The sequence below is a fragment of the Cavia porcellus genome, unplaced genomic scaffold (assembly GCF_034190915.1).
Source record: "Cavia porcellus strain 051 isolate PalLab524CR breed Dunkin Hartley unplaced genomic scaffold, mCavPor4.1 scaffold_6, whole genome shotgun sequence".
In the NCBI taxonomy this organism is placed as follows: Eukaryota; Metazoa; Chordata; class Mammalia; order Rodentia; family Caviidae; genus Cavia; species Cavia porcellus.
The window spans coordinates 90,409,673-90,424,743 of NW_026947489.1; the positions used below are offsets into that span (position 1 = coordinate 90,409,673).

The following is a 15,071-nucleotide window of genomic DNA, read 5'->3' on the forward strand; positions in this document are numbered from 1 at the left end:
TCACTCACCCGCCCGCAGTCATCCCGGAGCGCAGCCCGGCCGGTGACCACTGTGCCGACTGCGCGAGGCCGGGCCTCGGAGAGCCAGGCGGGCGGAGGAGGTGGCGAGGTCGAGGGCGGCGCCACCGTGCACCCCACCCTCCCTCTTGAGCCCCGGGTGCCTGCACGCGCACAGTGGCGCGCGTCCCACGCCCGTGTCGCCTGGTCGGTCCCTCTGATGTTCCCCGCTGAAAGGACCGCGGTGATCTCAGCTTTATCTCCGCAGGACCATTGATTACCAGGGGGATTCGCCGCACTTTCCAGAGGAGGAAACTGAGGCCGAGCGCAGCTAGCAGCTAGCAGGGGAGGCCTGGATAGACCTGCTGGCTAGAGACTCGGTGGCTTCGGAGCTTTACCGGGGAGGAGGAGAGGCCGGCAGGCAGTGGGACCGTCACCGGCTGCGGCCCCAGCCCGAGCTCCGCAGGCGCCGGGCGCCCGCACTGCGCGGGTAACCAGGATGCGCACTGAGCGAGCGCTGCCGCCCAGCTTACGCCAGCCGCGCTGCACAGTCCCCTTCTTGGACCACTACGTCCTTCTCCGCCGGCGCGGGTGCTTCTCCCTCCACTGCAGAGACAAACGCGATCACTCCCGTCGCCCTGCTGCCGTCGCCCTCTCTGTGCTTCTGCCTAAGCTGTGTCCAGGCGGCCAAGCGCGCCCCACCGCGAGCTGAGTTCTCTGCTTCGCCCTGGCCCCGCCCCCACCCCCAGGCGGGCTCAGAGAATCCGAGAGCAGAAGTGGAGGTCAGGCACTGGATGTGGTCAAACACCGACTGGTGACCGTGAAAAATAAATTAACGAGAAGATGAAAACAACTGGCAAACGGCTGATATGAGAAAACAGAAGAATGGGGAGGCTGGGCCGGGTGGTGCATGCCCGTCATCCCAGCACCCAGGAGGCTGAGGCAGGAGGATCGCTGTGGGTTTGAGACCAGCCTGGATTACAAAGCGAGCCCCTATCTCGAAAAACAAAACAGAACAAAAGAAAAACAATTTTGTTTCCCATCATCCGGGATGGTGAGCACCAGACAGGCCAGGCTGGTTTCTGCAGAAGTTTTCAGTTATTCCATTGTCTCGCTGCTATGTAGCTCAGGTTGGACCTGAACTCCAGGAGATCCTCTTGTCTCTGCCTCTCTGCTGCTGGGACAACAGCGGTATGCCACTGTGCCTGGCAGTGCTGATCACATTTTCAGGGCCATCAAAGGGGCCAAGACCAGGGTGACTGCCTCTGAAGTCATTGTGGTGGCCACCCTGGGCAAAGTCCTGGCCCTGTCTCCCATCCTATATGGCAGAGGGAGGGTGTCTGCCGTCTCAGGTGGGCAGGACAGGCATCTGGTCCACCCGTGCCCCTGGGGCACAGCCACTGTCTGGGCCTCACCACTGAGCAGGGACCTTGGCCGCTGCCCTTGTGTGGCCAAGCAGGGCTTCCTCTCCGCCAGGGCTGCGTTCCAGGTACTGGCTGTCACCTTGGACAAACTGGAAATTTCCTCAGTAAGTTCTCCTAGGTAATTTCCGTCACGCCCAGGGGCCCAGGACATGCACCTGGCTTTCTAGGCCACAAGTCAAACTCTACAGCCTGGCTTGGTGGTTGCACGCTTGTCATCACAGCACCGCGAGGCTGAGGCAGGAGGATCCTAGGGTCACAACAGGCCACACATCCCAGGAAGAAGCAGGAGAGCAAGGGGAGGATGGTGCAGCCAGGCTTCTGGGAGCCGGCGCAGGCTGGAAGGACGCATAACATCTGAGGGGGCTCTTTGGGAGGGGGAGCTGACCAGGATCGGCTAGCACAGCTCAGAATCTCCACACCCTCTGCGCCCCCTCCCCTCCATCCCATAATAGAGCGGTAGTGACCTCGCGTCCCCAGCTGCAGGCTCTGCCTAGCTGGGTAACCTGAGCCCTGCAGGATTGGGAGGGAGCTGCCCCAGCCAGGCTGCCAGCTGTGGCCAGGGAAAGCAGGGTCCAGCCCTGCTCCTGGGCCAGGCCCGGAGCCCGTCCCGAGGTAGAGCTGCTTTTCTAACAAAGCTATTTTCTATTTTGCTGTTTGTTTTCTGACACAGGGTCTCACTATGGAGCACACTGGCCACGCACTCGCAGTGACCGCCCTGCCTCAGCTTTCTGCCGGTGGAATGACAGGTGAGAGCCACCGGGCCCAGCTTATTTGCCTAACAAATCTTGAAGTCATTGTGCAGGAGTCGTGTCCCACCCGCTGCTCTGGGGACCTCAGCGGTGACTGAGACCTCACTTGGCCCCGGAGGGCCAGAGTCCGCTCTCTCTGGCACCCAGCGCCTGCAGCCAGGCGGGGAGGGTGCTCTGCGGGGTTCTTTGCCAGGCGACTTCCTTTGCCTGGAATTTAAATTATTCTTCTTTGTTTTTGGAATTGAAAATTCTACACAGAAGCAGCCCCGCCATGGTTCAGATGTTGACCTCTGTGAAGATTTACGGAACCGGGGCCGCCTGGTGGCCTCTGGGTCCCCCTCTCCTCTCTCATGGACATACAGGGAGCCCCAGGACGGAGCAGCACACAGGAGGTGGAGGCTCCAAAGATCCGAAAGCCAGCGGCCCGGGCAAGGCCTGTTTCCACACTTCGGGGGTGATGGTACCTGGTGACCAGGGGACCTTCCAAAACTTTCTGCCTTCCCAAAAGGGGACCCTGTCCCTCATCTGCGCCTGCTTGGCCCCAGCAAGGCTGCCTCTGACTTCAACCCGAAGTGGGGCTCGGAAGCTGGTCTCCTCCTCCACACAGCGGGACCTGACCTTCCGTCTCTCGCCGTGTGGCCTGAAATCCGTGTTTCTTTGGGCCCAGAGGACACTAAAAATTTATCAGACCAATGAGGGTCTTAGGAGCGACTCTGGATTAGCAAACGTCTCTCTGGTAAGAAATGAAATATAAATGCTACAGAAAAGTTTCAACGTTGTTTTGTGTATGAGTTGGGGTTTTGTTTTGTTTTGAGAAAGCATTTTCCTTTGTAGCCCAGGCTGGCCTAGAACTCCCAGAGATCCTCCTGCCTCAGCCTCCTGAGTGCTGAGGTGGCAGGCATGCGCCACTGCGCTCCGCCCCCAGTAGAGTCTGCGATCTGGGTCTCATGAAGGTGTAGAGATTCAGGCCAGCAGCCTCGCCCTCCCTGTGCCCCCTGATGTTCCTGGGGTACAGGGCAGCTGGCGTAGGGGAGACGCCATGAGCAGCCTGAGCCCCTGCCCCCATCTCCTTCTGGCCTCTGGGTTTGGGGCAGGACAGGAAGTGGGGCCAGGTGAGGGGGGCGATGATCCCAGGCCTCTTAGGCACAGGCTGAAGTCTGCAGGAGCCCCAGGGAATAACATCATAGACCAGTTTTGGGGACCCCTGGGTGCAGGGCCTCACCCTGGGTGCCTCTGCAGGGTCAGGGATGGGGGGGCAGCACTGGGGCATAGGCTCGGCCGAGTCAGGATCGGGCTGTGTCCATGCGGCAGCTGGGGCCCTGTGGACCCGGAGGCGGGTGCTGTGGTGCTGTTCCTGTCCTCACCTCCTGTTCTTTCTTGGCACCAGGAATCGGACTCAGGACCTTCTTCCCCGGGCAGGTGCTGAGCAGCTGGGCTGAATCCCAGCTCTCTCTTCCTGTTCTGCTCTCCTCCCCTACAGCCGGCTCCCTCCCAGGCAGAACCTGAGATCACACCCTGGTGGCCGGTTCCTAAGCTCAGCAAGAATGAGAACTGACTTCCTTTATCAAGAACTTGCCTTAAATCTATTTTGAGTAAAGGTTTCCTTTGGGGGAAAAAAGATGTCAGGCTGGGCATGGTGGTGCCTGTGCCTTGGGAGGCTGAGGCAGGAGAATCGCCATGAGTTCGTGGTCAGTGTGAGCTGCATAGTGAGACCCTGTCTCAAACAAAAAGTCTTCTGAGCTGCAGATGAAGCCCTGAGAGGTTGACATTTGATACCATCAGTGGACTGGGCTGATACAATCAGGAATTCCATTTGACTCAGCTATTCCCCTTCTAGGGATCTTATGAAAGAGTTAAAGTCATCATATTACAGTAAGCCACACATACCTATGCTTATAGCTGTGCAACTCATGGCAGCCAAAACCTGGAAGCAGCTTGTATGTCCAGCAACAGATGAGTGAATAATGAAAATTACACACCGCGGAGTACTACTGTGCCATGAAGAAGGATAAGCTTGGGTCACGGGTAGAACAGTGGATTCACCTTGAGACCATAACTTTACGTGAAGTGAAGCAGGCACAGGAGTTGAAACATAATATGGTTTCCCTTTTAATGGGAAACCCAAAGCATAAACAAACAGCAAAGTAGACGGTACAGGACGCAGGGACAGATCTTTATCAGAGGGGAAGGGGACAGGAGACAGCGGGGGGGCAGGGGAACAGGACTTGAGATGCGTCCTCTCCCTGAGCCAACGCCACACAGTGGGGTAATGCAATGAGTAAAAATACTAGAACTCTCGGTGGAGCAGGTGCCGTCCTCCGGTGACCTCAGCGGAGCCAGCCCCAAGCAGGAGGGATGTCCGGGGGGAGGCCGGGATTCCGCCCCAGAGGTGGGCGGCTGGGAGCACAAAGGAAGACGTGGCCATCCACGGTGACCGCCCCGTGGGGTGGGGAGGGGCAGGGACAGCCACAGTCCCCTGGGGAGGTGCAGGCCTGGACCCCCCGTACGTCAGCTTGAGCCTGTGTGGGCGCCGTGGTGCCCGCTCTGCCACCGTCGGGCTTGTTGCCTCCAGCATCTAAACTGGCCTTTTCTGCTTTTTCCTCATCAGCTGGAACCTGGCGCCCTTTTTGTACAGAAATTCTTTTTGGGGGAAAGAGTTGAGACAGGGGTCACTATGTAGCCCAGTGTGGCGGCGACGCTCCTGCCTCAGCCTCCTGAGGGCTGGCATCCCAGGTGCCGTAAGCACCGCCGTGGTGTCGCCGGCCTTTCGCCTGTGTGTGCCTTGAGGACCTCTAGGTGAGGAGCTGTGGAAACGTTCTGTAGTGAAGACAATCTTGCAGGATTGGTTTTCTTTCTTTCTTTCTGGTCTCAAGAGTTCAGAGAAGTCCCCGAAACCCAGGCAAGGCTGGGAGAGGCCCTGGAAAGGCAGGAAGCCCCAGGAACATGTGGGACGGGGTGCGGGGTAGGCATGGGTGCTGGGGGTCCGGGCCCTTGAGCAACCTGTTTGTCAGGTTTACATTCTCAGACTTGGTGCACTCCAGGTCAAACCAAGGACAAAATAGAGCCAGCCCTCCCAGCCAGACCAGGCCATGGGGCGGGGCAGAGGCAGCCCCTGGGGTCCCTGCAGAGATGCGGATTCCCATAGCCTCCTGCACCCCTCTCCTAAGGACCACGGGTGACTCCCTCACCCCCCACCCCATCCTGCAGCTCAGATGAGGCCACCTCCCCAGGCATGGTGGCGCACGCCTGCGAGCCCAGCACTCGAGAGGCTGAGACAGGGTGGTCTCCCCTAGGTCTCTGACCTTCCTCAGTGGGCCCTTGACCGAGTGCCCAGGAGCATCGTCTTAGGAATGGAAGCTGGGGGAAGGTTTTATGTGTGGTCAAGGTGACCCTGTCGATTCCAAGTTTTTGTGGCGTCTGAACGGATACCTAAGGTTCACTGGTGCAGAACCGGACGCAAACCCATTGGGAATTGCTCTTTTTCTTTAAATTAGCTCTTTTCCGCCTGCTCCCCTGCCCTGAGCTCTCAGCTCTTGCTAAGCCAGCGCGGCCACCACCTCCGTCAGCCACCACCATGATGATCTATGGGGACCTCACAGCCAGGATGAGATGTTCTCCGACAGGCACAAGATCCGGGAGACGGTGGATGGGCTGCACCTGGAGGTGGAGGGCGGGGTGGTCCGTGGCACAGAGGGTGACACTGGTGGCTCCCTCACTGGTGGAATGTCTCTGCTGGAGGCCCCAAGGGCACCAAGAGCACAGAAGTCACTGGTGTTTATTGTCACCAACCATCACTTGCAGGAACAGCTTCACCTACAAGAAGTACACCGAAGATTATACGCAATCAACCCAAAGCAAACCTGAAGAACGAGGACCAGAAAGAGCAACGCCGCTTAGGACAGGGCTGCAGTGTGGACCAGGCACAGCCTTGCTGACTGCAAAACCTGCCAGTTCTTTATTGACGCAGCCGTGAATCCGAGGGCTGGGCGGCTGTCTGGACAACCGTGAGCATGGGGAGACCCCACGTCTGATTCCCTTCCAGGATGGCTCAGCAGTGGAAGAGTGTTCGTGGGTTCCGTGGTGATTCCATGGTGAAATCCTATCGCCAGGATTTTAAACAAATGGGACTGAGGTTGTCTTGGGGCTTCATTTATTTTGACCGTGACTTATTTGGAGTGGAGGTATTATCTTTTAGGGAAAAACGCATGTCATGCAGGTTGTCTAAAAATAAAGTGCATTTAAACGCCTCTCAGAGAAACCCTCCTCGTTTAACCGTATGTAAACTGAGGCACTGTGGTGTTTGTGAAGGCAGAGCCTGTCACCGCCCACTGCTGTAAAGCGGGAGACTGTCTGTAGGGGACTTCTGCGGTGGACCCTCCTCCTGACACTGGATCATAAGACAAGAATCAAAGTGTTAATTCTGAATTGCATTGAAGGGGAAAAAAGACTTTTCCACAGCAGTGCCAACATTTGAAGCGGAGCCTTGTACGTTTCATCACCTACAGTGGAAGTAGTTGACCGTGGAAGAGATTAACAAAAGGATAAAAAGACTTACCTCAGCTAGAAAAAAAAAATAAATCAGCTCTTAACGAGGAAATTGTTTTTCCTTTTCACTTTTTAGGTAGCATACATCATACTATCATTTCCTGTGTTTTGCATTTTTAAACTTTTTTGACTGAGCTGGTGGTGCATAGCAGGAATCTGCCTATTCAAGAGGCTGAGGCAGGAGGATCACCATGAGTTTCAGGCCAGCCTGGGCTACACAGTGAGACCTTGTTTCAAAAAACAAATGGGGGGGGGGTCTGTTTTATCACCTTGGTTTTATTTTATAATGATGCTACTGGATCACATGGTTTTGTTGTTTGTTTGGTTTTGGGTTTTTTTTTTTGATACTGGGGATCGAACTCACAACCTCACACTTGCCAGGCAGGCGCTTAAACGCACTTACACAGCTGAGCTAACTCTCCAGCCTTGGATCGTGTGTTTTTAACTATTGTTAAAAGCTTAACCAATTCTAAAATTAAGACTTTTGTGTGCAGAACTGACTTTGAAACTTCTGCAGGACCCCGACAGCTGATAGGATACATTTTAGACCTATAATTACAAAAATAGATTTTTGTTTCACTTTTGAGACAGGGTCCCACTGTCTAGCGCAGGCTGGCCTTGACCTCGTAGTGATCCTCCTGCCTCAGCCTCTTACGTGCTGGGATTATAGGTGTGCGCCACCATGACACATTAAGAAAAATGCCCCCAGATTGTATCAAATGTCTAAAAATCCTGTGTGTCTCCGTCATAATCCTGCTGTTAGATTCCTCTGTGTACCCAACTCCCACATTTCTTTACCGGCTGTGAGTGGTCCTCAGGTCTAACTACAGCGGCTGCCTTTCGATATCCACACTGTTTTTTCTCTTAAATACAAATTTTCACCAAAATTAACTCAGTCTGCGAACCAACTGACTTCTGATTGACTCTGTTCTTTTGAGACGAGGTCTGGTCTCGCAGCTCACACTGGCCTTGCAGTGGCTGGGGAGCCAGGCTGGCCTCCAACTTGGCCTCTGAGCATGGGATCACAGGGTGCATGACCGCGCCCCGCCTGGCTGATTGTCCTCCGTACACGTGGATATTCTTGTGGGAAGCGTAGGTTTTGGGGCTCAGCATCACCATTCAAACTGAATCTGGCTTGCTCAGTTTTGCAGTTGGTTTTGCGTTTTCCTTGTCAGACTCTGTAAACTTAGCCAAAGCACAAGCCCACAAGCAACACCCCAGATGCTGCTCGGCTGCCCTCGGGGTGTGCTCCAATTCCGAAGCTGCTGAGGGGTTGAGGGTTGGGTCTGAGCCCCTCAGTTTTGTAGCCGAGTGTGGGGAAAATGACTAATGCCAGCCCCCACTCGTCACCAGCTTCCCTCTGTGTCGGGCGCAGGCGCTCAACACACCCCGCCCGGGAAGATAAGACCACGTCAGCTTCCGCAATGCGTACGTCCCTCTCTAAATTAGCCAACCGGTGCGCACCTCGTGCTCACTCCGTATCTATTCGCCCTGTGCCGACTCTGTGGCAACCCCTGATTGGCCACAGCTGGATATATTAGCCAGAGCCTGCATCCCATTCCCGCCCTGCTTCCTCGTGGCAGCCTGTGATTGGTCACGGCCGAATATATAAACCAGAGCCCGCGTAAATAAAGCGCAGTTCCTGTTACCACCTGAAGCGTCTCCTGTCTCATTGGGGAGCTGCGCAAGTCACCTGTGTGTGAGCCAGGCTTTCGTTACTAGCACCAAGTGCCCAACAGGCACGGGGGAAGGAGGAACAGTTCGCTTGGGATTAGAGCAGCCCAGGGTTTAGTCCATGGTTAGCACCACAGAAAGAGCGTCATGGTGGAAGGGGACGGCAGAGGAGGAGAGAGAGAGGAAGGCGCTGAGAACAGGGACGGGATCCCCTTCAACGGCACAGCACTGTGACCTCCTTTGTCCACACTCATCAGTGGGTGACCATCACACCTCATGATCCAGACACCGATCCAGGCCCCACCTCTCAACATTGCTGCTGGGGATCCAGCCTTCAACACATGAGTCCCAGAGGACACTGCATATTTAAACCACAATGTCCTCCATCCAATCGGGATGGCTCCATCCAGCCGGCAAAGGACAAATGAAACCGAACCGCTGCTAGAGGACTGATCAGTGAAAATGAGACCGAGCCATGGGTGAAATAGGAGGAAAGAGAGATGTGGGAATCAAAATGGAGTCTTACAAGAGAGTCAAAAATCTGGGCGGCTTCAGGGTTCTCATGCCTCATCTCATGACACTAGAAACAAAGGTCCCCTTACCGGTGACTGCTGCGCCCAGCCTGGCGGGAGAGACTGAGGCCCCGAATCCCTCAGGAGAGAAAGGAACAAAGCAGGGGTTATGCCGGGGCGCGCCCTGGTACAGCCTGCCTTCTTCCTTGTGTGCTTTCCTGAGCTAGTGCTGCTCTGACCACATCCCCAGCCTTGATGGTCAGCCGCCAGCTCCTTCTTCAGGTTTCTAGAACCCAGAACACCAGCTGATCGCTGTGACAGTCATCTCCGGAGCTTAGCTGTGGGTCTGCGTGTCACCCTCGCACGGGAGCCCTGCCAACTTCCCTGTGTTGTCACAGGGTCAGCATGTGAGCTGCCGAGGCTGGTGTTGAGTCCTGTTCGTCGCCCTGAGGTCCACCCTGCACAAAGTATTACGTTAGAGCCCGTGTGGCGGTGCACAGCTCCAGCTCATAGGAAGCTGAAAGGAGGGTCGCCGTGGATTCGAGGCCAGCCTGGGTCACACAGTGGACCTTGTCTCAGAAAACAGACAAAAACGGCCAAGTTTGGTATGGCGTACTTAATTGCTTATGTTATATATTTCTTGAATTAGATGAGAAAAAGTACTCATACAATACATCTGATTTCTTTTATCTTTTGTATATTTAGCTCTCAATGCGCCAGGGGCTCATTCACTTCATTACTAAGGCACAGCAGGGTCTATCAGCAGACTCGGCTTTAATCACCTGGGAGTGTTTCCTGTGCTCGGTTTGCCTTGCAGTAGTACACACCAAACCCAGGGCTTTAGCTGAGCTACATTTTCAGCCCTGCCTTCTGTCCTTTTTGAGGCAAATCTTGCTAAGTTGTTGTTGTGGCGCAAATCTAAACATCTCCCCAGAAAGTCCTGTGGTCAGAGGCAGGGCTTCTCAGAACTGCCTGGAACCTGGGTGTGCGCTGCTGGGATACAATGCCGGGACCGAATTACAGAGCATTCCAAGGCCCTACCCTGGGTATGAGTGCCACGTGCCTGATGGGTACGGAGCCCACAGCAGACAAGAGCCAGAAGGAGGGTCACTGCCGGTTGCTTGCTGCCTTCCGGCTGTTTCTCCTCAGAGATGGCCCTCTGCCGGGCCACCCTGCCTTAGCGCTGGCCAGCTATGGACTGAAGCCTCTACAAACTGAATAAACTTCATCTTTTTAACCTTGGCTGTCGGGTATTTTGTGGCAGCCATGAGAAAAGTAACAGAGGTAGTTACTACTGGGCTGGGTTCAAACTTGCAACCCTTCTACCTCGGCTTTCCAGGGTGCTGTGCGAACAGGGATGCACCAGCTCACCAGGCTCCCTCACACATTCGTCCCTTTCTCTCCAGCTCCCGGAGCTCCTGACCTGGCCCACATCTCCAAGGCTAATGTCACCCAGGGACAAAACACTGTCCCCAAGATAGCATATGATAATAGCATGAGTCACAGATTACAAGGGCTCGGTGGCCCGGATCTCAGTAACACCAGACTTTCCCACTAGGGCATTTTGGGGAGTAAACCAGGAACAGATCTCCCTCAAAGATTGGAGGCCAGGGGCTGGGGCTCAGGCATGGCTTCTGGGATCCCAGAAACCCCCTTTCTCCTTTGGAAGCAAACAGCACTGGTTCTCAACATGGGCCAAGCATCCCTGGAACTGAGCCGTGCCCAGTGGTGCACGCCTGGGGTCCCAGCACTGGGGAGGCTGAGGCAGGAGGATTGTCATAAGGGTAAGGCCAGCCTGGGCTCCCCAGTGAGACTCTGTTTCCATCCTCCCTTCTTCTTTATTGGAGCCAAAGATCGGACTCCTGACCTCGCACTTGCCAGGCAGGCGCTGGTCACTGAGCTATGTTCTCGGCCCTAAAATCTTATTTCAAAAACACACCAAAAAAGCGTACCTTTGTGACAATGTGCAAATGAGAAAAATTGAGAATACACTAGATAAGACAGCGAGAAAGCAGATGGGGGTGGCTCTGTCCAACGGTGACCAACCTGTCCTGGTGACATTTCCAGGATGAAAGTACACAGCTGGGACCAGGGCAGGGGCTGGGGCAGTCAACTGGGGGCGGGGCAGGCGGGCTCATCTCCAATCCATCAGAGCCAAGAGCAGCCCGGCAGGCCCTCAAGCTCCCCTCCCTCCCTCCTTCCCACCCCGAAGGTCTCTCTCCTGGGTTCCCCTTACCAAGCAGCCTCGCCTGTGTCTTCAGCTCTTCCCTCTCCACCAGACTTACAGGCCAGGTTCAACCCAGCTCAAGTCTCTCATTACAAAGAAAAAATTCAGGGGCCAGGAATTTAGCTCAGCAGCATAAGCACCTTCCTGACATATATATATGGCCTCAAACTCACAGCAATCCTCCTGCCTCAGCCTTCCAAGTGCTGGCATTACAGGCATGCGCCACCACACCTGGCTATCTAGATTATATTAAGAGCTCAAATGCGGCTGGGGATGTAGCTCAGTGGCATAAGTGCCTTCCTGGCACGCTCTAGGTTTTGAGTTTGTACCAAAAACAAACAAAAACTCAAAAACTGGGCTGAGGAACCTAGCTTAGGGGTAGAACTCTTGCCTTACATGTAGGAGACCCTAGATTTGGTACCAGTGATCGAACTCAGAACCTTGCACTTACCAGACAAGCACTGGAGTCACTGAGCTAAATCTCCAGCCTAAGACCCTAGATTTGATCCCCAACACAACCACAAAAAAAAAAAAAAAAAAAAGACCCTCCAAAATAAAAGACCCAATCAAACTTTGGGCAAGTGAAACGAATAGATGCCTTTCAGAAAAAGTACAAATTTTTAAAAAGTGCAAATGGCCAATAGATATATGAAGAAAAGTACAACACTGCTGGCCATCAGGGAGATGCAAACTGGGGGCTGGGAGTGGTGGTGCACACCATCACCAGGCAGGCTGAGGCAGGAGGATCATTGAGAGTTCAAGACCAGCCTGTGCTACAAAGTGAGTTCAAGGCCTCCTGAACTGCATAGGGAGACCCTGTCTCACAAAAGACCCTCCCAAAAAAGGAAGGAAATCAGATAATAATGAATGTTGGGAAGACTGCAAGGAAAAAGGAACTTTCTACTGTCTTGGTTTGAATGTGAACTAGTACAATCACTATGAAAATCAGTAGGAAGAGACCTCAAAAAACAAAATAAGGGCTGGGGATTTAGCTCAGTGGCTCAAGCACTTGCCTGATAAGCACAAGGTTGTGAGTTCGACCTCTGGAACAACAACAACAACAAAAAAAAATTAGAGCCAGGCATGGTGGCACACACCTGTAATCCCGTCACTCAGGAGGCTGAGACAGGAGGTTCCCCATGATTTTAAGGCCAGCCTGGGGATACACAGTGAGTTCAAAGCCAGCTGCACTACCTAGTGAGACCCTGACTCAAAACGAACAAAAAAAGCTTCAAAAAGACTAAAACTAGAAATTTCATTTGACCCAGCTGCTCCCTTTCTAAGGGTCTCTCTGGAAGAGTTAAAGTCATCATACTCAGTGACCCATGCACGCTGTGTTTGTGGCAGCACAGTTCACAATAGTAGACAGTTACCCATCAAAGTAAATGGATAAGGGCTGGAGATTTAGCTCAGAGGCATAAGCACCTGCCTTGCAAGCAGGCAGTTGTAAATTCGATCCCCGATACCGGAAAAAAAAAATAGTGAATGGATGGCGTGGTGGTGGACACCTGTAATTCCAGCTCACAGGAGGCTAAGGCAGAAGGATCACTGTGAGTTCAAGTTCAAGGCCAGGCTGGGCTACACAGTGAGTTCAAAGACAGCCTGAACTATGTAGCAAAATCCTGTCTCAAGAAAAAAAAAATGGGTGCGAGAGACTAAGGGAGGAGAAAGAAAGGGCGAAAAAAGCAAGAATCAAGATACATCATGTGCAGGTGCAAATTCCAGGTGAACTGTGCTCACCATCTAGCTCTAAAATGTACCAGTAACATTGCTGTTTAAAAGTGAGTGGGGGGCTGGGCATTTAGCTCGGTGGCTTAAAGTGCTTCCTGGTAAGCACAAAGATTGTGAGTTCAATCCCCGGTACCAAAAAAATAAATAAATGAAATAAAATAAAGTAAAAGTGAGTGGGATGGCATTCGTGCACCATGGAGTACTACTCTCTCATAAAGAAGGGCAAACTCAAGGCATTTGTAGTGAAAAGATTTTGCCCCAGACGGGACACTGTAGCAGAGGGAGTCTGGGAGGCAGAACCAAGGGGCTCTATCTTGAGGTCACCTTTCCCCACCCCTAGGCAATTTACCTGTGGCACGAAATGAATACCAATGGGCTACCTGTGCATCAGTAATGCCCCTTAGGCACCACCCCAAATCTAAGCTACATGTATGCCCCCACACCACGTGTCTGGCACAGATGATGTCAGACACCGGAGAGTCAAAGGGTCTCTCTCCACATTCTTAAAATAAAGGCCACTTTTATTTCGTACTTTTTTATCTTTTTAGCAGCACCGAAAATTCCATCAGACGGTTCCCTTCCACACCGAAAATTCTATCAGATGGTTTCCTGGCCAGGAATGGCAGATGAGAGACTGCTGGTGAATCCCCTGCCGTTCAGGACCAGACAGCATCCTGGATTAATTCCTCACTTCTCAACAAGCAAGAGCTGCTAAACTTGTCACTGCTGGTTTGCAAACAACATTGGTCTAATTCATTTACCACAGGTGAGCAAACTCTAGAGATTACTCAGAGCTGGGCCAGGCCCCACACGGGTTTTCTTCCCGTTCCCTGGACTCTCATGTCCTTAGACAGCCCAAGGCAGCGCTTTTACTGTAAGCTCTCACGTCCCTAGAGCTCTAAAGCTCTCACGGGCAGGGCCCTTCCTGTAATCCACAGGAACTCCACTTGTGCCTTTGGTGATGACCCAGAAACACGAATTTTGGAACTGATTACCGATTACCGTCAGTCTAAAAGGTTAAAAGGTGAGGACCTGACCAGGTTAGACCACGGTCTGTCACCTCACCTGACTGTGACTCCGTGGGCCAGGCCCCACACAGGATCTTCTTATCTTGGGGACCACTTCCTGTCCCAGCAAAAAACCATACCTATTTATGGCTTATCACACTGAGGACAAGTTTGCACAAACTCTCCATCTCTGGGCCTTCATTTTGAGCATGTGTCCTCCTCTCCCTCTGCTCCTCCAGGATCCCTCCCCTCCCCACACTTAGGAGACAGCTTCTTTCTTTACAGCCTTTCAAAGCTTTCTCAGGCCCTCCTTTCCTCCCACTTCACCCATTTCTCAGTCCCTCCCCACGCCGCACCCTGCCCGCTCTATTTCCCTGTCTCAGAGTTCCCACAAGGAATGCGATAATTATGTACTGTAAACATGTAGTAATTAGAAGAAAAGTAAAAGGACAGAAGAGGAGGAGGAGGAAGAAGAAAAGAGTCCTTCCTGGTCCTTTCCTCAGCTGCTCTGCTTCCTTCACTGCCAGGTCGTGCGCCCTCTGCCACCCTCCCTCCTCCAGTCCCCATATTGGTTCCCATCCAGAGTCACTGAGTCCCACCAGAGCCGAGAAGCCTGAGGCAGGCTCCATCTCTCGGCTCTTAGCGTGTCTACACTCGGCACCTACGCGCCTGCCACTGGTGAGCAAACCTCCCAGAGCAGGTGGTGTATTAGGATTCCCGCGAGGCACAGATTAAATGTAAAATACTGAGTGGCGACATAAAGGACTTACAAGGAGGCTTACAATGGCCACCTGCAGCATCGGGGTGGAGAGGGCGGAATGGCCGTCTATTCGCTGGAGGGCGGAGGATCCAGGCCAAGCTCAAAGCCTGAGCCCACTGCAGAGTCATGTATGAGTCTAAGCCAAAAACCTAAGGGTCTGCGCTGGAAGCCTGAAAGCACTGGAGAGGTCAAAAGGCCAGGAAGACCCTGGCTTCTAAAAATAGCAAAAGGAAACCGTTCCCTTTTTATTCCATCCAGCTCGAAGCCTATTGGCCAGTACCGCCCACATCCGGGGCGGGCCTTCCCTCCTCAGTGGGCGTCTATGTGTCAGTCATTCACGGATACGCCCCGAACTGGCTGATACGGTAGGCTGTACTCGCTCAAATGAAGCTGACAGATCGTGACATGTCAGTCATTCACGGATACGCCCCGAACTGGCTGATCCG

At 53.6% G+C, this 15,071-nt stretch overlaps 1 protein-coding gene and 1 long non-coding RNA gene across 6 annotated transcripts in view; one reads left to right on the top strand and one right to left on the bottom strand.

The window, feature by feature from the left end:
• The window catches only part of B4galnt2 (beta-1,4-N-acetyl-galactosaminyltransferase 2 (SID blood group)), a 29,283-nt gene extending 14,446 nt beyond the window's left edge, over window positions 1–14,837 (bottom strand). The window contains exon 1 of one of the 4 annotated variants that reach the window (XM_063251398.1): window positions 14,648–14,837. Coding sequence is in view for 1 of the 4 variants with exons in the window: in XM_003467048.4 (XP_003467096.2) it covers window positions 9–22 (14 nt within the window). In the remaining 3 variants the exon portion in view is untranslated. Of the gene's footprint in view, window positions 1–8; window positions 132–394; window positions 530–14,635 lie in introns of those variants that run through there. The other 3 variants (XM_063251395.1, XM_063251396.1, XM_003467048.4) reach the window with 3 other exon arrangements.
• On the top strand, window positions 1,356–6,416 carry LOC106027064 (uncharacterized). 2 transcript variants are annotated; one of them, XR_002790469.2, is made up of 4 exons: window positions 1,356–1,524; window positions 2,091–2,166; window positions 2,428–2,905; window positions 3,557–6,416. It is a non-coding gene; the product is annotated as an uncharacterized LOC106027064 (long non-coding RNA). The 2 variants fall into 2 exon arrangements; XR_001200641.2 differs by lacking the exon at window positions 3,557–6,416 and having other exon boundaries at window positions 2,428–2,939.
• Window positions 14,838–15,071: the final 234 nt, after the last annotated feature.